General features: G+C 42.5%; 2 protein-coding genes across 6 annotated transcripts in view; both read left to right on the forward strand.

Moving 5' to 3' along the window:
- mag (myelin associated glycoprotein) overlaps nucleotides 1-18813 on the forward strand; it is a 28196-nt gene extending 9383 nt beyond the window's left edge. For 2 of the 5 annotated variants that reach the window (XM_071205945.1, XM_034101585.2), the window contains exons 3-13: nucleotides 2631-2760; nucleotides 3867-3942; nucleotides 4202-4570; nucleotides 4974-5270; nucleotides 5960-6217; nucleotides 7579-7839; nucleotides 8594-8902; nucleotides 13867-13966; nucleotides 14581-14677; nucleotides 14945-14998; nucleotides 15302-18813. In XM_071205945.1, coding sequence (XP_071062046.1) covers nucleotides 3897-3942; nucleotides 4202-4570; nucleotides 4974-5270; nucleotides 5960-6217; nucleotides 7579-7839; nucleotides 8594-8902; nucleotides 13867-13966; nucleotides 14581-14677; nucleotides 14945-14998; nucleotides 15302-15460 — 1950 coding nt within the window. In that variant the 5' untranslated portion in view covers nucleotides 2631-2760; nucleotides 3867-3896 and the 3' untranslated portion in view covers nucleotides 15461-18813. The remainder of the gene's footprint in view (nucleotides 1-2630; nucleotides 2761-3866; nucleotides 3943-4201; nucleotides 4571-4973; nucleotides 5271-5959; nucleotides 6218-7578; nucleotides 7840-8593; nucleotides 8903-13866; nucleotides 13967-14580; nucleotides 14678-14944; nucleotides 14999-15301) is intronic. The other 3 variants (XM_034101587.2, XM_034101589.2, XM_034101588.2) reach the window with 3 other exon arrangements.
- Nucleotides 18814-19255: 442 nt separating this feature from the next.
- Nucleotides 19256-22414, forward strand: LOC117460277 (sialic acid-binding Ig-like lectin 5). Its single transcript, XM_034101591.2, has 6 exons — nucleotides 19256-19390; nucleotides 19983-20150; nucleotides 20436-20756; nucleotides 21207-21482; nucleotides 21818-21917; nucleotides 22011-22414. Exons 1-6 carry the CDS (start codon nucleotides 19330-19332, stop codon nucleotides 22117-22119), a joined length of 1035 nt encoding a protein of 344 aa, XP_033957482.1. The 5' UTR covers nucleotides 19256-19329; the 3' UTR covers nucleotides 22120-22414.
- Nucleotides 22415-23683: the final 1269 nt, after the last annotated feature.

Raw genomic sequence — 23683 nt, forward strand, 5'->3', positions numbered from 1 at the left:
CGTGTGTGTGTATCTAAGTGAGCACACGTATGCTGTGTGCTCTGTGCAAGACGTTTGTCTGCCCCATCAATGAGGCTGTTGTTGGGGTTGGTGGCGGTGTCAGTGGCCCTGCCTGGCCGCCCGGCTCCATTCTCTCCTGCCCTTGCTGATGCCTGAACGACGCTCTTGGCCTTTTGTTGCAGTGCAGATGGTGGAGCTTGACGTAACTTTGGAAAAAAAGTTAGGATTGTCACAGCTAGGAATGGATTGTCACAGCCAACAGATGCGTCATCAGAAGACGCCTCAGAATGTGACCTTTTCCAATGTGAGATGTTTATTTTAGAAGAGGCTGTCATTGATATTTTCGCAACAGTGTCTTAAATGTGAGAAAGTATTGGTCATATCGATGAACATACAGGGATTTTTCATCTGAATCTGCAGCTAGCCTCAGCTTTGCAGAGCTTTTTAGTGAGGTTATCTATATGGCCTGTAACTTTACTGTTTTGGTTTACCCTCACATCTCACAGAGCGTTGTTTTCGGACAAATCGGAGAGAAATAAGCTCTTTAAACCTCATTTAGCGTAGAAACTGCAGCCAGACACAGCCGGAGACTAGACGGAAAAAGCATAGGAGCATTTAGCAGCTGTCGAGCACAAACTATTGGTCGGGTATTGGTACAGTAGAGACCAGAAAAGAGCTAAATCAGAGTGAATATTGGACATGATTACAATTGAATGCTAATCGTGTTCACTAACTGCTGGATGTTTAATTAAGCGACCTTTTTCTGATACTTACTTAAAAGCTCAATGTTGTGTCAATGACTCGTTTCCTCTGCTTCAGAGTAGCATAAAAAAAAAACGTTAGGGATTTTATTATGAGAGAAAAGTAGAAGGAAGCATTTTGCGAAGTGAATGTTCTATTAGTGTTCAAAAACATGCCTTCCCATTTGTGACTGGATGATGCATGATGATGAGCAGCAGGACAGATCAATGGCCTCCTGCAATGTCAGAACAACAGCATTTTTCACTCTTCTTGAACAACCAGGCTAATGTTGGTCATGGATTCTCCGGGGGATGCTAGGATGTGTTAATCACGAAGCTCTGATACATAATCCACTCTTACTGGCCATCTGCACACACAGGCTGCTGCAACACGAGGCTCAATCCTCTGCTTCTACTTCTGCCTTCTGCATCCACTGAACAAGCTACAGTCGCCATGAAAATAACATACATTTGATTTACTTAGAATCTCAAAATGTACAAATGTCTTAAAAACATGAATAATAAAAGTGAATTACAGATAGCATGTTGAAATAGTATACAGTATAAACACAATACTCAAAAATATTTAATGAAGCAGTGACTTTACAATACATTGAAGTGTAAAGACATTAATTACAATTGTATTTTCTTTAATACGGCAGAAATGTTGCCAATTTGCTTTTATATCATCTGTTCGATGTAAAATACTCATCACAGCAAAATAAAATGTATGTAGGAAATCTTTAAAATAATGAAACATGTATAAACTACCAACTTCAAATTCTGCTGTGTGAACAATCTATGTTAATGAATGTCTAAACGTAAAAAGGAAAGTCATTTTTTACTATTAATGTGTCATGTCACAAAAGGTAGGACTTGACATGCAGATTGATATCCTTCTTATTGTGAATCAATAAGCAGTGCTATGTTTTTGTCTTCTTAGTTTTCCTTATGTAACAAAAGTAAGAAGGCAATGGTGACCGAGAAAAACCCTGACACACGTACAGCATGACAGACAGAGTTATAATAGTGCCTCAATACAAAATTATATTTACATGGAGATTACAGAGAACACAATTCCACTATTATACTGAACGAAAGAGCTCACTATAAAGATATAGTCCTGATGTACAGACAATGATGCGTAAACATAAATAATGCAATCAGTCAATATCTTCTTTAAGTTTGTTTATTGAGCATTATCGCTCTTTATTGGCTAATTACATAAAACAATTTGTGGGGGAGAGAGGCTGTAGTCAATACTCGACCCGACTGTTAGTTTTAATTTAGTTACAAACATTTCCAAAAACCAAATACCAGAACAAGTGTTGAAAAAGTAGTTCTTTATATGGGCCTCTATGTGGCTCCAGAACAGAGCTGATATTTGAGACTATAGAAGGCAAGAGAAAAACAAACGAGACACAAAAGAAACTCCACACACAGACTTGTAGTTTCCTCATGTAATATCTCTATTGAGCTAAACCATGGCTTGTTGGATTTGGGAACAAAATGCTGCAGTGATGCTATTCATTTATAAATGCAGTGTCATTTCTTTGTTTGTCATCACTGAATATCGGTCCCTCCCTCCTACTTATACCCCCTGATTTATTTCTAGCGCAGCACAGATAGTAGTATTCTGCTGATGACATGATGTGTGGTGGCTTGAGTTTGTTGTTATGTCAGAGCTTCGTCAACAGTGAGTGTCATTCATTGGACGGGCTTACGTATGGCGGCCGTAATGAGTGATGAGAGGGAGCAAGCAGGTGCTGGCTGATGCTGGGTTTGTGTGCTTATGTCACTTACTACGGCTCTGTGGGAGTGAGGGGGCTGTCAGTGATGTCACTGCCTGATGATGCTGATGTCACTCTTTTTTCTTTTTCTTTTTTACAGAGAAGGAGGCTGCGGAGCTGTGTGAGTGAACACCCTCTAGTGGAGCTGTGTGAGTGAACACCCTCGAGTGGAGCTGCTGACCTGCTGTCCTGCAGAGCGCCTGTCTGTTTCTTACCATCAGCATTTCAAGGTAAGCTTAAGCAATAAGTCAGAGCAGGGTATTTCTATGAAGCGATACTAACAAGCTACTATTTTTTGTTATTTAACAAGTTTTAAAAGTCTTCACATGTGGACTTTGCAATGTTTTTTTCTTTATTGCACAAAATACATTCAGTGAACAATTTAAAAAATATGATTGAGAATGAAGTCAGTTTTGATTTTAATAAGCATATATTAACACCTGACAAACTAACTTTATTTACTCAAATTGTATTCTATAGCCAGAGTTAAAGGTATAGTTATAAGTATCCGAAGTGTTAAGTTATAATTTCTTACACTAAAACCGCACATGGGCAAAGATTAACTCAAAAATAGTTCAAAATAGCTCCTTCAAACAACTGAAATACATTAAGGCCCTTCACAAATTATAAAATGGTAATAAGTTAAAAAATCGAATTCAAGATGTTAATAGTAACATTCCCATCTCAGTGAAGAGAGTCTGATTATTATTAGTATATCTAGTATATTACGTGCCGCATTCTGTGCTGATTAATACTAATTTATAATAACAATGTAAGAAATAGGAGTCAACCCTTCAACTCTGACATTATCCGTCTGCTGTTTCCTTCCCTTTGTTAGAGTTATTGCTGTGACTAAACTTGAGATGAATATGACTTTGATTCCCTGCTGCTGTGTTTCCAATTAAATATAATGCACGTAGATCAAAACTGATACAGAGCCGTCTGTGGTGAATTATGAAAATATGAATTTGGAATTGCTTGTTGGAAATTGCTAAATAAAATAATACTGTTTCATTTTGCAAAGCATCATATGGTGAGGCGAGCATCACTTCACTCCAATTTTGGTGATCAGTGATTCAGTAAAACAACATTTCCTCTGTGGGTTGAGCAAATGACACCACTTCCAGCAGTCCAAAAAAACGTATATTGCAAAGGGGTTTTGATGGAGGTTTAGGAACCAGAAACTAAACTGTTCAAGCTCAGAAAACATTTTGAGCAGTTGTGTGATTATTAGCGGTAGACGAAGCGTCTGAGTCACGCAGCAGAACCCATGCTGTTAAGGTTTTCTTTTCTTGATGATGCATTGCTGTGACTGACAGGACATTATGTGTTTCAGAGGTCTATGTTCCAGCATTGAGCCGAGACCATGTGGTGTTTGGAGCTACTTTTACCGCTGCTGTTGATCATCAACGGTAATACATTCCTGCATCTCTTCCTCATGTGAAGGCAGACCTATTCTGATTTTGCACCCCACACTTCACCATTCAATTACACTTCATTACGTTATGCTGTTGATTTGATCCAATAAGCCAAACCCTTGTTAGTGTTACTGCATTTACTTAAAATAAGCCAAACATTGCTGCATACAGAAATGTGTTAGTTTTTATTGTACAAGGTGCAGTTGAAATATGCATGCCATGTTGTCACACCCTGTCTCTGATCTTCTCTCAGATGCCAGGTGCCAGTGGAACGTTTGGGTACCTCGGGACATCTCGGCCATGACAAACTCCTGCGTGGTCATCCCGTGCACATTCATGTATCCGTCCGGTATCAGGCCGTACCGTGGCACTCACGGTATCTGGTACTTCGGCCAGCCCTACCCTCAACTCTTCCCTCCTGTTGTCTTCAAATCACGCACAGACGTTGTGCATGAGAGCTACAAAGGACGGACCAAGCTGCTGGGTGACCTGAACCAGAGGAACTGCACACTGCTCATCAACAACATCGGAGCAGAGCACTCGGGGAAATACTACTTTCGTGCTGACCTCGGGGGAGCCAACATGTACACGTACCCAGACTTCTCTGAGCTCAAAGTTCTGGGTAGGTCAATGAGTGTAATGTACATTCCACTGTAAAAACCAGCAAAAATAAAATCAGTAATTGCTAAATAAATGATTTTTAAAGGTTTGTCTGTAATTACTTCGAAGTATAGCCAAAGATATTATTTGAAAATAAATGTTTTAAGTAATTATTAGTTTTAATGTTCCTTTTATTATTCATACATTATATATATTTCTTCATGTTTTCAATACATTTTTTGTTTATGTCATTATTCTTTTTGTACACTTACTGTAGTGTTTTTAAGTTAGTGTCTTTTGCTATAGTTTTATACTATAGTTTTATAGCTATCCTTTGATCAATTGTATCTCTGCATGAAGATATTATGCTACCCTTTTGAATCCCTTTTTACTATTATTAAGAAAAGATATGTCCTGTCCACCAGATCAACCCAACATCGACGTCCCGGAGGAGATTGTCAGCGATGTAAGCCTGGAGCTGACGTGCTATGCTCCCGACAACTGCCCCGAGATGACTCCAGAGATCCAGTGGATGTACATCGACTACCTGCCCGACCCAGAGATCAGCTCTGACTTCCTGGAGGATGGCAACACGGCCGTGCTCTCCAGCACCCTCACCTTCACACCCAGACCTATGCACAACGGGCAGCTCCTGGGCTGCAGGGTCTACTACCCCAACACCACGCTGGTCTATGAGAGGCTCATCTCTCTGGACATAAAGTGTAAGTTTAAAGGCACTTCCCACTTTTAGGCCATAAGTAATAATGATGCTTTTCCAATTTTCGCATAGTCTCAAAAGAATGCTTTATATAAAACCATGGTACATGAAAAGACAACAAATAATGTCAATAAACATTGAGAATCACAGTTTAAGGTACAAACATAATCATGTTTATATAACCAAAGTACTACTGTGCATCTCAATGGATCAAAGAAAAACCTTGTGCTCGAAACTTTGCACAAAGGCATCTCTCCTTTCTCTGTTACTCTAACCCATTCTTTCAGACACTGGGATGTGCATGTCCCTTTCATCATTTTCATTACAAAAGAATGCTAGCTTTAAACATGCTACTTAAATGATAAGGTGTCATCTTGCTGTTCAAAGTTCAAACCCACAAGAACCATACAAAGCCACATGAAAGACAAACCCAAAATACAAGAAAAAGGAAAGAAAAGCCAATTTATTTCTTGAGTGGCTTCAAGCAAAGCCTCAGAGGCTGTCCAAATGTAAACGTACCCTCTTTAGTGTTTACATCATGCATGCATTAATCACTGTTATATTTGTGTATAGTATATATATATATATATATATGTATATGTATGTATATGTATATGTATGTAAACCCTGTTTTAAAAAAGACGGTCATACACATGAGCCCAGGGACATGAAACTCTCTGCTTTCCCTCCCAGACTCTCCGCGCTCTGTGTGGGTGAATGTGTCCTCGGAGGTGATGGAGGGCAGCTCTGTGATGCTGCACTGCGAGGTGGACAGTAACCCTCCTTCAAGGATTTCCTGGATGTTTGGAGACCAGGAGCTGCTGTGGGACACGGCGTCCAACGTCTCCCTCTCCCTGGACGATGTGACGCCTGCACAGGAGGGAATCTACACGTGCTACGGGGACAATGGCTATGGCATCATGAACACTTCACTGTACCTGGCTGTCAATTGTAAGTTTCTGATACAGCAGCTTTGTCCCAATTCCAACCAACAGACAATGCATTCTGTATACAGTTAGCATCTAATATGGAATCAGGAATAAGTTACATCTGTGAATTTAAATGATACCCATCAGAAACCATGAAGGAATAGTTGGGTCATTCTCCTCACCCTCTCTGAAGGAAAGCCGCTGTAGTGGACCTGAATTCAGCTTCAATAGATTTCAACAAAATAAAAAGGTCTCTCAACATTCATAGAAACTTCTCCAATCACATTTCTACTGTAGCTGCTTCTGATCTGGACGCTCAGTATTTTCCATACTACCTTGCCTAATCAATAAATCCATATGCACTGCAAAGCTTCGGAGCCACAAGCCGGCAAGGAAAGAACAAAACAAAACGTGTTTTGGGCTATACTGTGGAAAAAATGTCAAGCTGTGTCCTAAATACATATAACATACTAATAGTGTCATAAATCAAAAATACTTTTTTAAAATGTGTGCAAACACAAGACACAGTCAGACTGTGACCTTAGAATACCACTGCCAAATCTACAAAAAAAGGGTCTTGTTGTGGAACCACAGTGTTCATCAATAGCCAATTAAGCAACTGATTGGATTTAGTATCCATAGTGATAGCTTTGAGTATACTTTTTTTTTATCGCCTGTGTGCACTGAACTACATATTCAAAAGCTGCTGTTGTATGAAACAGGGACACAGCATGAGTGCTTTGACCTTCCTTGTTAACAGCTAAAAGTGTGTGTAGGTTGGAGTAGTGTTTTGAGAGCCAGAAATCTCTGCCCAAACGTATCAGTGAACATTTCTATTCATTAAAATGCATACATATTTTATTCTGAAACAGAGAACCTCACTCTGTTTATTAGCTGTTCGAGATTAAAATGTTTATGGATGACATTGTAAAAAGGGTCACTCAACAGAAAAAGGATCAGCCATATTGCCAATATTTGCTCTCACTGCTCTTACATCTCAATTTTTGGAAAACAGACAGCAGCTTTTCACATTTTCAGAATCAGCTAGCTGGTAAATATAGAGGAGCATTAGCAGCTTAATAGCCAGATGTTTCCCTGAGGATTTGGAGAGGGAGAGAGGGTTTCCAGAAACAAGACTCCAAATGAATGATGATGTTGCTCTGTAACTGCTGGATGTGTATGTAAGCCACCGTTGAATCACAGATTGCCATATCAACTTGATTGATCTGCTGACCCTGAATGGCCAAAGTAATTGCAATACCAAAATGCTGTCTATTGTTATTGAAGAAGGTAGCGTGTTGTAACTATGGAAAGATGAAGAGACTGATAACAAATCTGGATAAGGTAAAGAAACAAATATAATTTTCTCTTTAAATGTTGCAGACCCTCCCCGCGAGCCTGTGGTAAACGACTCCATGACGATACTCGATGGATCTACGCTGGCCTTGCACTGTAGCACCCAGGGCAGCCCGGCCCCCACCCTCACCTGGCTGAAGGACGGGGAGCTGGTGGGCACCATCACCGCCGACGAGCTGTCAGTACTGGAGATTGTGGAGATCACCCCCCAGGGAGACGGACAGTACCGCTGCCTGGCCGAGAACGAGCATGGGAGAGCCAGCAGCTCCTTCAACATCACTGTTGAGTGTAAGTGCTTGTCCTGCATTTCCCCCAACATGAGTGTGGAATGCTGCAGGTCAACAGGATTATATTCTTGGATGTATAGCCAGCGTCTCTCAAGTTTCGAAACCATTAAAAGTATAATATTCTGCTTCTATGTATTGCAGAATTTCAAAAACATCCTTCTTCCATTAAGAAAATAATATTTATTTATTGTAACAAATTATTACGTTCAAATTCGAAAGGTCACCTATTATGCAGAATCGATTCTGAACGTTTCAGGAACAAAGACCCCCTCACTTTTTGTCCTTATCCATTAATATAAAAACCTGTCTGAAAATGAGCTGTTCAGATTTTGGCCACTTTATAATGTCCTGACGTTTTGGCTTGTGTCATTAGCAAATAACCAACCAAGGTAACCCCCCCCCACCTTATCACTGAATCTCTTCCTAGAGCACCATTTTGTTTTTTTTAGCCAAATATCTCTCAGAGGAGCGTGGGGAGTGGCTCTTTATTTTCATCTAAAGTAACACACACAGAATCAGCACTTTTGAAACAGGGTTGAAACAGAGGGGATTATGGCATGGCTGCAATTGGTATTTCGAGCCAACTTCAGAGAGATGTTTTGTATATATCTGAGACCTTTAATATATTGATGAAAAACAGTATAATAGGAGACCTTTAAATAGGAAACATTTCCATAAGCAAAAAGTTTAGTTTGACATGTACATATATCCACATTCAATGGTGTTATTGTAGCTCTTTCTGCCTCCTTCACTAGATGCCCCTGTCCTTCTGGAGGAGTCAAAGTGCACCGTGGTGAGGGAGGGTGTCCAGTGTGTGTGCATTGCCACAGGAAACCCTGAACCCACCATTGAGTTCTACCTGCCCGATGTGAATGTCACCATCAACGAAACAGACGGCCGGTACAACTTCTACACACACACAGACGGACACACCTCTACGGGAATGATCAAGCTGCGGGAGAAAGGCGAGCGGGTAGACAACGGAGGCCCAGCCGTCAACGTCCACTGCAGCTACTTCAACACGTACGGAAGAGAGAGCGTACAACTGGAGCTGCAGCAGGAGAGTGAGTTGGGACCAACTATACACCACATCTGAGTATTTACTTGTAGGGACGTTTGATACTATTTGAATGAGAATGTCTTATTTCTGCCAATTGTTCTTTACTGTCTTGTGCACATTAGCTTCAGTGTGGATATGGAAATAAAACTGATAAATTAGTGCAAGATAATCAGTTCTCATTCATAACACTCCGTTCGATGTCTCACTATGGGATGCGCCTCATCGCGGAGAAAACAGAAGCATCTCATTACGCCAATCCTGATTGGCCGGTGATCTTGACGTCAGCGTCAGGGGAAATCACCCCCTATAAGTAGCTTGCGCCACAACGCATGCGTCATTCAAACACCTCTTCTCGCTTCAGAGCACATCTCTACAGTAGCCGGGCAAGCTTCACTGTCCACAGACTGAACCCAAATACCCATTTCGGTCGACGGGCGCTCGCCGGCTACTCCTTCTGCTTCGCAGGAAGACGGTAGTACTAACACCGTTAGTACTTAAAATCGACCTTGCCCTTCTCTACGAGAAAGTAAGGTAGGTCCGATTTTTTCAAGCTAGCAGCACACCTGTTGCTAGCTCGCTCCCTCTCTACCAACACCATGGAGGAAGAAAGGATTTAAGGAGCATACTGCCACACCAGTCAGTATTCTCCGGGAATAAAAGACCCACACCGTCCTTTTTCTCCGGATTAAGGACAAGGTGGTTTTATCTTTTCTCCTGTCCCACCTGTCGAGAGCGGGCCCTCTCCACGCCACGAGGCGGCCAAGATGGACGCCCCTCTCCCTCACACCAGAGGAGTCAGGGACTCGGTGGCTCGACTCTACGGCTACGGGTTGAAGATCTCGGGCACAGACACACACCAGGTCTGTTCGTCCTGCCTCGGGCTGGAACACGCCCGAGGCGCTATCAACAACCCCGGCTCATGCGGACATTGCGTCCGCTTCACCGTTAAGAGCCTCCGCTGACGGTTAGCTCGACAAGCTAGCCTGTCGGAACAGGACCCCCCCATGTCCACGGACCCACGGACCGGCAGTCAGGACACGGGGGCGTCCGCCACAGAGAGTGAGCCCCTCTCCGTGTCGGTCTGGGGCTCACTATCGGCTATGGCTATAGAACCGGAATCCCGCGCCCTGGCAGGCCGGGACCCGGTGACGGCAAGACACGCGGGAACGGTTTCCCGCGCTCCACCAAGCTGGGGCTCCCGGTTAGACCTCACCATGGTCTCACCCGCGGAGGATGTCCTCGGGCCTGATTACGAGGAGGACGAAGAGGAGGACGCCTTGGCGTTCCTCCTGTCCGAATCGGATGAACAGGAAGAGGACACCTTCATGTCACCGGCTCAGGCTGCAAAGCCTGATGCAAGTGCTGTTCTCCCGGGGGATAGCGCACCAGCTTCGCCCGGTCTGAGCATGGATCTGCAGGCTGTGTGTAAACGCGCTGCGGCCAGACTCAACGTCCCGTGGCCCGAAATGGCCAAGGAGACCTCCAGGTCCCGCTACGAGGGAAAACATCTTCCCCAAGCAGCGGGGAAAAAGAGACAACTCCTTCCAGTCTTCCCGGAGATGTTGGATGAGGTGTCGGTCTCGTGGAGACCGACACCTCAATCCAGGGTGCCTCTTCCCTAGACTGTGACGGAATGGAGAAGCTCGGCCTGCACTGCATGCCGCCCATGGAACCGCTGGTAGCGGCTCACCTTCTACCAAAGGTGGGCCCGTCACCAAGCAGGAACCCCACGCTGCCAGCAAAGTCGGACCGTTTTCAGTCCACAATGACTGAAAAGGCCTACAAAGCGGCAGCGTTGTCCGCCAGGGCCCTGAATGTGTCCTCGCTGTTAACCGCATACCAAGCGGAGCTCTGCGAGGACCTGTCGGGTAACCCCGGGGGCAGCCACTCTGGACGAGATGGCAGCGGTCACGGACATTTGTCTCTGTGTCCAACGCTGCGCCGCAAGGCAATTGGGATCATGGTGGTGCAGGAAAGAGCGAGATGGCTCAACCTCACCACTCTCCCAGACCGGGAAAAGGAGGATGTGCTGGATATGCCCATCATTCCCGAGGGAATTTTTGGCTCCGCTCTCGCCTCCATGCAAAGGAGGTGTGAGACGAAGAAGAGGGAGGACGAGGCACTCCACCTCTGCCTCCCTCGAAGGGTCCAGCCGCTGCTCTCGCAGCAGCAGTCCTCTGCCAAAGCTGCCTCGAACTCTGCTCGGTTTAAAACACCGAAGACGCAGAGGTCGCAGCCCATCCGAGTCCCCAGCCCAGGCTGGAGACAAGGGCAAGTTGGCCGAGAAAATCTCTGGTTCCGGCTGCAGCTCAGGCTCAGCCAACCCAGAATTTCGGCCAGCAGTCGAGGAAGAAGAAGCGAGCGGCGTGACAGCCCCTCCTTCTCCCCTCCGTGAATGTGTTCCCGCCGCCTCGAGAGAGGCCTAAACACCATCCTCAAGTCCGCACAAACACATGTCACACGTTGATTGATTCCTCTGTCATAAAACATTTGCCTCTGACGCATCCAGGCTTCAGGCCGAGGGCGCAGCTCAAAAAAAATGAAAAGAAAATCAATAAAACCAATAAACAGCCCGCCAATTCTTCCCCTTTTGAGAGCAGCTACGGCATCTCTCAAAAGGCGTATTATTGACGGGTCTGTGAAGGGACCACCGCCATGCGCACGCGCAGTGCCGGCTGGGGCTTTAAGGGCACCACCGTCACGCGCATGCGCAGTGCCGGCTGGGGTCGTGAAGGCTCCACCGTCACGTGCATGCGCAGTGCCGGCTGGAGCCGTAAGTGTGACATCCCAGCTGGCTCTAAGGAGCATACAGCAGGAGATACTCACGACATCTGCCTGGGCTTCTAAAAACAGTTATAATTTATCTGTTTTCACAAGCCCGGAGAGAGTTAACCCATATTCTGGAGAGAGAGGTTCTCTCTCTCTCCTAGAAAGAAGCGTTTTATCTATAATGCCCGCCGGGCAGAGTCAGATTACGCAGAGAAATGTCCTCGTAAAGCACCCACTCAACATGGGCCTCATAATAAAACTAAACCCTGCGCGCCACGGCGTGCGGAGAGTATTGGTTATTATGTAATGCGTAGTGGCACTACACCCGACTTTTCCAGTGCGGGACGCGCCTACGGGTGCTGTCCTTTCACGGAAGGTGGTCACCACGGACGCATGTCAGACGGGCTGACAGGGGACTTACGAAGGTCGCCCGGTGAGAGGTCTCTAGAGCAGAGACCTCCAGCGGGCGCACGTAAATTACCCGGAGCTTTTAGCGGTGTTCCCCACCCTAAAACGCTTCATGCCTTCTCTCAGAGGACACCATGTCCTCGTGAGGATAGACAACACGATATCGTGTATCTATCTGTCACTCAAGACAGTGCTGTTACTGGCCCTGGCATCCGCCAAGCGGGTCAGCGATATCCATGCACTGTCTGTACATCCCTCATGCACTCAGTTCGCCCCAGGGCAAACGAGAGTGTTGTTGAAACCCAACCCTGCCTTTACACCAAAGGTGGTTGGTTCGTGTACCCCAATTGACATTGAGGCATTTCCTCCGCCGCTGGTTTCCTCCGGGGAGCAGCAGCAGGATCTGTTGTGTCCAGTCCGGGCTTTGCACACATATATGGACAGATCAAAGGAGCTTCGTCTTAATGACCAACTCTTCGTGTCCTGGGCTAACCCTCACAAGGGCAAGCCTGTTACTAAGCAACGGGTCTCCCACTGGATTGTGGAGGCAATTGCTTTGGCCTATACGAGTCAGAATTTGCAAGCACCTTCGGGTCTGTTGGCTCACTCAACTTGGGGCCTGGCTACATCCTGGGCTTTGTTCAAGGGTGTTTCCATCCAAGACATCTGTGCAGCGGCGAGCTGGTCCTCGCCGCTCACTTTTGTCCGCTTTTACAGGCTAGACGTCTACGCTCCAAGCGTGGCCCGAGCAGTGCTGGGCACCTTGTTGAGTCGGGACTCTACCTGTTAAATTCTGGTTGATCGGTGATCTTCGAGATAAGCTCGTCTGGCAATACGGGAGCTACAATATCCCATAGTGAGACATCGAACGGAGTGTTATGAATGAGAACTATAGGTTACTTACGTAACCCCAGTTGTCAGAGTAACATGAAGTGAGATGTCTCACCAGACGGCCCTCCTTGCTATGGTGAAGCGAGAAGAGGTGCTTATTTTGAATGACGCATGCGTCGTGGCGCAAGCTACTTATAGGGGGTGAATTCCCTGACGCTGACGTCAAGATCACCAGCCAATCAGGATTGGCGTAATGAGATTGATGCTTCTGTTTGCTCCGCGATGAGGCGCATCCCATAGTGAGACAATCAACTGGGGTTACGTAAGTAACCTATAGTTTTTCTTATTCCTATTTGTCTGAATTCCTATTTGTCTTAATCCTGCATTCAAATGCTGAAAGTTCAGTACAATTCTAGTTTTTCTTACTGTCAACAACAGCAAATTGTTTTTATTGGCAATTGTTGTCTGTGCAGCCACGCCTGATATATTGCTATAGAGCTCCATTGTTGTCCAAAAACACATAAATCAGCTCGACTGTTTTAATAGGTGACATGGTCCTTTTTTACCATGAACACGGGCCCTGTAGTTTATTTTGAGCTGAGCCCTCTCCTGCAGCTGTAAATTAGATAATTGTTTATTGATCTGCAGCGGAAAATACTTCTCAACAAAACCTTTTTCCTCCTGCTTGAGTAATGTTTGCTAAAACCACCAGCCGCAGTAATCCCCAGCTGTTTTAGGATTGTTAAAAAAATATGTTTGAAGTTTGCTTTCACATGTACGTCTCAAGTAGGAATGGTTGTATTTTGGTGTGCGAGCATTTAGATATCAACAAAAAGGCCTTTAAACCATATTCACAAATTGGCCTTATGCACTCGAAGAGAAGTGATTGTTCTCTCTTTAACAGATCTACTCTGACCTCTGCATAGTGCGATCAATAACAATTCTGTTCTTTGTTTTCAGAAAAGTACATGATGGCAGTTATAGTTGGCACTATAGGAGGAGTGGCCGTCATAGCCTTCATCATTGCAGCAGTGAGATACGTTGGCCACAACAACAAGAAGTGAGTATAAATGATAAATAACTGAAAGGCTGATGCGAGGCAGAAGTAGCCCTTTTTCCTCACTAAGCATTCTCTGAAATCCAAGGAAACACTTAAGCCTAGTCATCCATTCTAAAACACATTGATGCATATTGAATATGATTGATTGTGGGATTGATGTGGACGTGAGAACCATTTCTCAAAAGCAATTTAGCTGTTTACCAATTTACCAAGAGAAGAACCCCTTGGAGATCCGCATTGGCCACCTTGTGGAGTCGGTTAGCAAGCTAGACTAACCTTATGTTTTGCAGACTCAAATCCCTGCCCTGACACTGCTTCTGAATCCTTGACCTGCTACGCTAAACAAAATCCAAGTAGCTTTGTTAACCAAAAACTTTATTTAAGCCTCAAGGCACATTTGGACCCTCAAATTGACAAGCTTCCTCTGACAAATCACCCTTCAAGTGGGTGTGAGCTCAGCGACTAAACCCATCAAATAACCACGTCACTCACCCACAGACCTCCAGCTTAACCTTACATAGCTTGTTGTTTTAAAATGGATGCCCAGGCTTGGCGTGTCGCCCTGCGTTAGTGGCAGTCGAGACCGAGTCTGACTATGTGACTCCGTCCCCCAGAGAGAATGGCACCCCTAGGCAGGATGTGGTCCTGGAGAACCCAGCTTTGTACTACAGCGCAGTCAAGAAGGACAAACAAAATCTGAGGAAGAAAGTGGTGAGACATGCTGATGTCAATTATTATTATGATGGAGGATGGGTTGGATGACCATTCTCAAACTGTTTAGGATTAAACATTGTATGTAATCCAGCAAGTTGTATATATGAGACCCCATTTTGACTTATGAAAATAAGGTAATAAAAGGAGTCCTTCCCACAGGCATTCCAGTACCTTCAACCATTACCTTTCCGAACACTGTTTTCTCTTGCTTTCATCGCTTCTATGCGTTTTTCTGTCTGTTTTTCTCTCCCCTAACTTGCACAGCTTAAGACAGAGCTGTTGGGCTCAAAGTTTAACTCCATTCTAGAGGAAACTACGGTAAGGTTCCTAAACAGATCCCCATTAAAAACACAAGCCTCAGTGACAGATACATCTCCTCGCATATCAGCTTTTGTGTTCTGTACACTGCCGTTTGTTTCTGAATCTGCCTGCTGCATGGCTGCCTCATTGCTAACACAAATTTGCCAGACTTACAAGAAACATCTCAGTCTCCTTGTCAATTGTCGACCACTAACCACTAACATATTTTGGTAGTGTTGTCCGTCGCGCTCTTCTGTCACTTGCGGTGTCACCGGCACCCTGCCCGAGTTTTGTGTCGCTGATCGATCCTTCTGTCTGCAGGGAGAAGACGGGGATTATCAACCTGTGGGCTCTTTGGCAGGACTGGAGAGGCAAGAGCTGAATTACGCTGCTCTGGAGTTTATCGGGGCCAGGTCCAGGGAAGGGGCCTCCGGGAGGGGGGATGATGACAGCAACTACACGGAAATCAAAGCCAAATGAAACGCGATCCTTCCCTGATCCCTCGGCTAAGCGAGACGCAGTGGCAGCCCCACTAAACTGTTAAATAACCCCCCGTCGTCAACTGGATTTCACCCTTCATATGATGGCTCCTTGTTTCACATTTCTTCAGATCTGTCACCCCTAAAGTACCACTAGATGCCACTACTCCCCCCTCATGCTGTCCCTCCTCCATTGGACCCCCCCTTCACATGCCTCATTCGGGAATACTGGTACTTTGGGTTGGAGCATTTCCCACTGGACAATGAAAACAAATTACTTACATTTCTGGCCTCAGTTGTTGTTCATGGGCTCTTAAACATGCAGTGTTAGACAGCAGCTTTGCTTTTGTTGCTTTCTTCATGTTCTTCATTGTGGTTTTTAAACAAAAGACATCTGAGTGCTTGCATCTGTCCCACTATCTGCTCTAGATCTGTCTCTTATATCTGTCACTGTGTCTGCTGCCAGCTGAAGCATCAGGGCAAGGAGCAACGTTGCTTTTTGTTCTCTTATATTTATGTGTGTCTATCAGCAGAGAGCAAACCTCTCTTCCCTGTTTCCTTTGGTTAAATGACATCCTAAGTAGATAACAGCCTGAGGCGAGAGATGGAAACGCATCTCGACATCTTGTTTCTACATAAGTGTATTTAATGTGTGTGACTCAGTAGCCTCTCATAATAAATGAAACAAAAGTCACCATCACTTTTGTCAATAATTGAAGAGGTTTTGTAAATTCGAATGGTTCACTTTCCAGTTCTGAGAAATGTCACAGCTTTTTTCCAGCCTTATGTTTTAGTAAACTGTAGGATTGTTGATGTTTTGGGGGATGTTCCTGCCCTGTGGCCAATGCAAGACTTCTTTGTCGTCTGCAACTTGTTCTCCCTAAAGCACAAAATATTTTAGCGCAAGCGGCCAAAGTGTTATCTCTTTTAGACAATGTGTGTGGGTATGCGCGTGTGTTCAAATCGTGCTCAAAGCTCATAGGACACTGATCATTGATGACTGGGGTCTTTGGGAGGTTTTTAGCATTGCTTCACTTGAGAAGCTGATGCTCTATTCTCACAAGGTTGCATCAAATGTTTGAATGACACAGATGATTTGCCAGCTGTTTATGCTATTCAAAGGCATTTGATGAACCTGTGATGTAATATCAAAGCCTACTAATACTCTAACTTTATAATGATGGTATCAATAATATATATTAATAAGATGTATAGCTAGAGAATGGAAGCCAGTATGTACAGTAAATACCCTGCATGACTGTCCTTCTTGCAGGCATTAAGTTATTAAATGATGGATAAAAGCCAGTTTGAAAAGTAAAGATACTCCTATCACACATCATTCACATGCTTTTGACTGAACATTGTCTTAATAAATACTATCAAGCTCTAACTAGTGTGCACTATAGTCAAATCGGAGGCTGCGTTTACATGCAGGAAGTGACCTTGTTATTGACGGGGATTGAGGATCAATTTAAAGTATAATAGCTGCTGTATTTAATCAATTGTTTCTTTAAACCTTAAAAGGAAACTCCAGATCAATCAAATTAAAGCAGCAGAGGCCGATATAGCTTTGTATTTCATAGAATAGTATTTCATAGGATTGGGTCAAGTTCCAAACCAAATGCATCCTACATTACCCACAATGCACCAACATGTTTTATTTAGATCCATCCTGCCTGCTAAATGTCTTTCAAACTCCATACGTCTAGTTTGTAACACCATTTTTTTCAGACTTTTCAAAAGTTTATCAGTTCAGCATCACATGATGACATTACATTTCTCACAGGCTGAGTTGCACTGCCGATGATATAAATACATTTCTTGTGAATCCGATAGTCGGTGTAGTTCCCCTTCAATGTGTAAAGAGAATGAAGCCACCTAAGTCCTTTTCTTCGTCTTCCTCGTCTGTTTCTCACAAAAGTGCAAAAAAAATTACTCGACACAAATTATACTCTAACTTGGTCACCTAAAACTATTAGTAAAAATGAAATTAACACCTACAGTGTATTGTATGGTGTATGCTTTAAAATGTGTGTCAAGATATACAATTAGATCAACTGAATCAGTCATGTAAACATTTACGATGTCAGTTTTCTCTGCAAGAAAATTGTAAAATACCGAAAGTAATGACCATAGTTTTAATTTCCAAAATCATCTGCTACAGTATGGAACCTGTCTCCTGATTGTGTTCCTCCTTAAAATACATTACACTGTTTGTACTGATGTTGATTGGAGGGGAACGTAACATCTAGCTAGAGATGTGCAATGATCTCTTCTTGAAGATTGAAAGTACTTTTGATTCTCATGCTATAAATGTATGTTATGAAACATCGCCGCACTGTGGCAGTCTCATTTGATGGATTTAGTTCATCAAGGCAGCTGCGTGTCTCTGTGAGCTGTTTCTAATTGGTTTTACAATCAAAATACAGCCAAGGCCTATCACTATGGTAACTGCATAATAGACTGTTCATAAGCAGCAGTGGCAATATAAAAACGAAATCACACTACCAGGAGTACTTTAGGTTTGAGCTGTTCACACATAAATATCCTGCTGCAAAATGTTTGAATACACCATCGTGATGAATCCTCAGTCCCTCAATGGCACAGGGAAAACACATATTAGGACAAATGAATAGAATATGTTGTGTGATATCATGCCCATAATGCTGTGCGACATATCCACCACTATTTTATTACTCTCATAATAGTAACTGCTGTAATAATATTTTGAAATGAATTCCTTGGTCGTATCCTGCATCAAGTCATATTGGTAATGAAACGAAACATGGTGCACACAAATCAGCTAAAGTTGTGTTTGATTTGATTACAAATTTAAAAAATGCAGTTCTGTGCATGTAAACAAAGCTTTTGTCTACCACCCATTCTGACTCACATTAGCCTTTATTAAGACATTGTTCTGTCGACTCAAGGATGGATATGCTGGCTAGTATTCATATATTGCCTGTAGCTACAAAGACTATAACCAGTATATCTTGTTGAAAGTTTTACAGAGTTTTTTTTTATTTTATTTATCTGAAAAAGTAAAAATATGAAATGTGTCTAACCTAATCTCTTGTCACGGTGTGTTGTATAGCAGATTTGTATACCCTATACTTTGTGGTGATCATAATTATCATGATTGGGATTTTTTTCTTCTACAAATATGATAATAATAATTCAGGTCAGAGTTTTGAACTGTTTCTTAATAACAGTAGGATTTCTGCAATGATGTAGTTTGTTTGCTCTTTTATTTTAAACATATACTTCACGCCTCAAGCAAATCCATATGTCTTCAGTTCTACCCAAACATAAACAAAATAAAAACAACAACTGGAGACAGTTGTCCGTTTCTCATGCTGTCTTTTCTGTTCTGTTTTTTGAGAATGAGCACCATGGTAACAGGTAACAGGTAACACAACATCTATATGTTTAAAATAGCCTTTTGATCTATACATTGTGCATCTATACATAAAGTTAATTCCTAGCTATAACAAAAACACTTTTTGATGTGGTTAAGTGAGGGTGAACTCAGTTTGGGAAAGAGTGCTTAGGATAATAGTAATAGTAATTTGTCAGAGTTATTTCAGTAAATTAATTAGGGGGGAGCAAAGTTGCATTTGTTAAAGCTAACATGTTTAGTTACAGTTTATAATATATTTTGAGAACAAGTGTCACATATCAGGGAAGTCACACCCCTGGGTGTTAAAGAGTATGTTGACTATAGCTACAGATTATCTTAATGTGCAACGTCCTGTATTAAGATCTGCGTCAGAGGTGGAGCTTCCCTTTGGTTCACTTCCTCTATGTTTGCTGCACTTTCAGTGTCAAGTTTGTCCTGTGAAGACTGACTGTCTCAAGTATAAAATCAGGATGTTTGTTCTAATCTGTGCAACGCTGCTTTTCTCTGTGAGGGGCATCCATGCAGAAACAGGTACTGTATGCATTTGCATATCATGTTGTTATGCCAAAAGGAAAGATTTGACAAAATATAATGCCAATAATGTGATAAGTGTCCTTTGTTTCATTGTTTTCCTGACATGCTTCCAAATTACAAGGGTTTAGTTTTTCCACCAGCTCATAAGTAACAAGTCCTTGCAGCATTGATTAACTAACTTCAGATAGTCATTTAGTTGGCCTTTTTGTTATAGCCTATGAAACAAAAAAAGTCATATAGCAACCTTTCTTTATCATTTATTTAATCAGAATGTATTTGATTTAATGATATGTTGTCAAAATTAAAAGAACCTATATCCCAGTTTTGTCACTGTTTGTATCAACAGGTGCATCGGTTTGGGGAAGACCATGTCAAGCAGGAACATACTGTATCACTCTTGGTGAAGCAGATATAACAGCAGAGGCTGGACTCTGTGTTGTGATACCGTGTTCTTTCTCTACTGCTGCAGCCTTTAAAACCCAACATATAGTTTGGTACAAATGTAAACCGTCCAATCGAATATGTGGCGATTCTGACATGATATTCCACACCAACAAGCACAACACCAAGGTTCAGTCTTTGTTCAAAGGACGGGTTTCACTGTTGCAGCCTGATGTGAGTCAGGGGAACTGCAGCGTCATCATCAACGACCTCACCGAGTCAGACTCTGGAGAGTATCAGCTCAGAGTTAATGGTTTACTGTATGGGAGATCGGATGGACATACATACTCTGAAAGAGCAGTTCTCTCTGTCAAAGGTATGGAGAGCTACAACAAATATTAACAGTCAAAATGTTCATTTTTGTTTTGCACAAACATATTTGTTTTATTTTTAGTTTTAATAGGAGATGAAGCAATGTTAAGCTTTTGTCAACATCTGTGGGCAACCAGTAGGAACTGTAGTAGTTCCTGATTTATCTCTGACACATTGCTTCGTAAATGTTAAGAAAGAGTATTTATATTTTATATTTCGCCAACATGTAGGTGAAAGATGACCTTCAGGCTGTTGAACGGATTTCACTAACAGACTGCTCTGTCTTTAGCTCTGACCCAGAAGCCCTCAGTGATGATTCCTCCTCTGACAGAGGGGCAGCCGACCACACTGACCTGCACTGCTCCTGGTCTCTGTTCTGGATCTGATCCTGAATTCACCTGGACATGGAGAGGAGCAGGAGAGAAGGACTCTCAGATCACAGGAAACATCACTGCTTTCAAGACTGAGAATCTGACTGCTGTCACACAGAGTCACAGCTCCACTTTGACCTTTAACCCTTCAGCTGAACACCACAGCAGCAGTGTTACCTGTGAGGTCGGCTTCAGAAACAACATCACTGCAGAGGAGACTGTGACTCTTAATGTCAACTGTGAGTATTGTACATACTACACTTAAACGCGTCACATTTTCTTAAAAAGGAAAGAAGTTATCAAAGCTACTGCTGATCTTCTGAGAAATGTGTGAAGTTTTGCAGCTTTAAGATGTACATTTTGGGAAAGATCTGTTTTTGGCAAAATACCTTGTTCCTGATGAGGATCAGAAGATTGTTTAAAAGGCTATATGACATGTGGAACGCACATGTATTCAATTGCTCCTATTCCTATGCATTTATTAACCAATTCAAATAACTTCCACTAATTAAAGTCACAATCTAGTTTTCCACTTACATGTATTTCATTAGTACAATTATTTAAATATAGGAACACATGTAAGCACCAATGTCATTTATGAATTGAAGTTAATGAAAGGGTGAGCAGGATATTGTGTGGTTACTCAAATGGTGCAGCTGACTCAAACTGCTATGACTCTGTGTCAACAGTCTATCCAAAGATCCTAAATAGCTCAAAGTGTGAGGTTCAGTCGGGGGTCCTGACCTGCGTGTGCATCAGTAAGGGGAATCCTTTACCCTACATCATATGGCCGCTGTTGAATAACCACTCTGAGTACTCCGTCATCACCACTGTGTCACACCAAACTATCCACAGCACCCTAACTGTAAAGGACCACAGCAACACTGTTGTTGAGTGTGTCGGACGCATCAAAGTTGGGGAAGTTCAACACACCATCCCTGTTATAACTTCACAGAAGCGAGAAGGTAAACACATTCATAACCAATGACTGATAACCAGCAAAAACATAGTCTCTGTTCGTCTTTTAAGAAACGGTTTCGTGAATTGATTCTATGAAAATAAAATTGTAAGCAATTGTGATCCAATAGAGTACAGGTACTGTAATTTAGCTGGTTTATCCTTTTCTTCAACTATAATTCTAACCCCACCATTATCTCTCATGTGAATATATTTGATAACTCCATCTGTGTATATTTTGGTATTGGTCACCTACAGGTACAAATCCATAAAATGTGGTATTAGTAGCTACTGAATTTACAGCATTAATATAACTCTTGTCACTCTCTGTCATTTCTACTAGCAAATCAACATGGACCAAGTGCACAGCTTCCCTGGGTTATCGTTGCTGCTGTATCTCTTTTTGTAAATGTCATCAGCATAATCCTCATCATGTTCCTTTGGTATGTAACTACAGTATATCAACATGTACTGCTTTCAAGGCTCTGTCAATGCAGTTTTAGACAACACCTCATGTCTCACTCTTCTCTCCAAAGGCACTCAAGAAAAAAGGTGAAACCAAACCAAGAAGACAGAACTTACATGTCAATCAAGAAAACAGACGTGTCATCTGATTATGAAGTTATTGCCCAGCCTCTGAACTAACCAGCTTTACCTGAGTGTAGTAGGGGATGATTTTGATTGTGTTTTGAAAAGTGCAAGATTTTATAAGTTTGAAATGTCTACATTCTGTCATTTAACTGCCACGTATATTTTGTGTTTTTACAGTATTCTTGTTTTTCATATTACATCTTAATTACCTTGATTTGCCCAGCAGAAGATCAGAGAGAGGGCAGTACAATCACAGTCGTTTGTAGCTTGTGCTTTTTCAGATATATTTATGAAGATTTGAAAAAAAATGTTAAAATGTTCATTATAAAAGGATCAGTATTATTAACAATGTGTTTTGCATTCATTCTGTACGCTTTACCTTTAAAAAGAAGAAATTATCCTGGCAAGAAGAGTCATTTTAATTTACTTCACACAATTTTACATTGCAACATATCACAAAAAAAAGAAGAAAGTCAGATGAATATTCAACCTTGTCCGTCTGACTAAATGGCTCATTTTTTGACTCCATTATGATGTAAAGAACCAAACCACAGGAACCAGAAACCATAGAAACCATAGGAAGCATATTTGGTTGAAGGTATTACCTTATTGCGTAAATCAAAATGAGGTCACACTTCTTTTAAAAGGATGTAGTATATAAATAATCTCTCTCTGCGCTTCCACCATGTCTGCAAAGCCTTCTGGAATTAATGAAACTTCACTGAAGTAAATTAATTCTGGACAAAACAAAATGTTGAAGCTCCTAGACCCTCATTGGTTTTGCATGAATGTTGTATCAGCTGGTTAACATAAAAAAAGATATTAAATAACAAAGGTTTTTTTTTCATTCAGCCCTTTTTATGCAAGAGGTAAAATGTGCTTAGCAGAGTTGGAAAGCTAAAAAGTAATGACGGACATATCTAGACGGATGCTACACCAGAATGTTGTGAGCAGTATTAACATCAGCAAGAGTGTACATGTAACCAACAAGATCCTGTACGAGGGAATACCAAGGGTGAGCGAGAAAATTGCAGCCAGGCGAATGGGACTAGCAGGACATTGCCAAAGGCATCAAGAGCTGCTAGCCGGCAAATTGGTGCTGTGGGAACCAACACACGGGCATCGGTCACGAGGACGTCCCGCACAAACATACGTGGACGTACTCAAGAATGACGCAGGAGCATAAAGTACCAATGAACTGGCCAGATGTATGGAGAACCGGGATGACTGGAAGCAACGATGGAGGGCTCGTCTGAGGACGACCTAGAGAGAATGACAGGACATAATCAGCATTTTAGACAGATCCATAAGAAAAAGCTAATCAATGCAGTAATAACTACAACATATAACAGAGATTATGCATTCATAACCTTACATTTAATATATTGCCAACTACAAGCATTAGCTGTGTTTTGTTGTGTTTTTTCAATGTGACAAAATGCCTTGTACAATTGTTTTTTTATCATAAGCTTTTTGTTTGTGTTTAATTGCTGCAGTAGTTGGGCTCTCTGGGCCACCGTACTATGGAGCCAATCACATCACCTACTGACGGCAGCAGGTGAAGTTTAATCTGCACATTAGTAACTTCATGTGCAGGTGTGGATGAATCCTTCTGGAA

The sequence above is a fragment of the Pseudochaenichthys georgianus genome, chromosome 16 (genome assembly GCF_902827115.2).
Source record: "Pseudochaenichthys georgianus chromosome 16, fPseGeo1.2, whole genome shotgun sequence".
NCBI classification, from domain to species: domain Eukaryota; kingdom Metazoa; phylum Chordata; class Actinopteri; order Perciformes; family Channichthyidae; genus Pseudochaenichthys; species Pseudochaenichthys georgianus.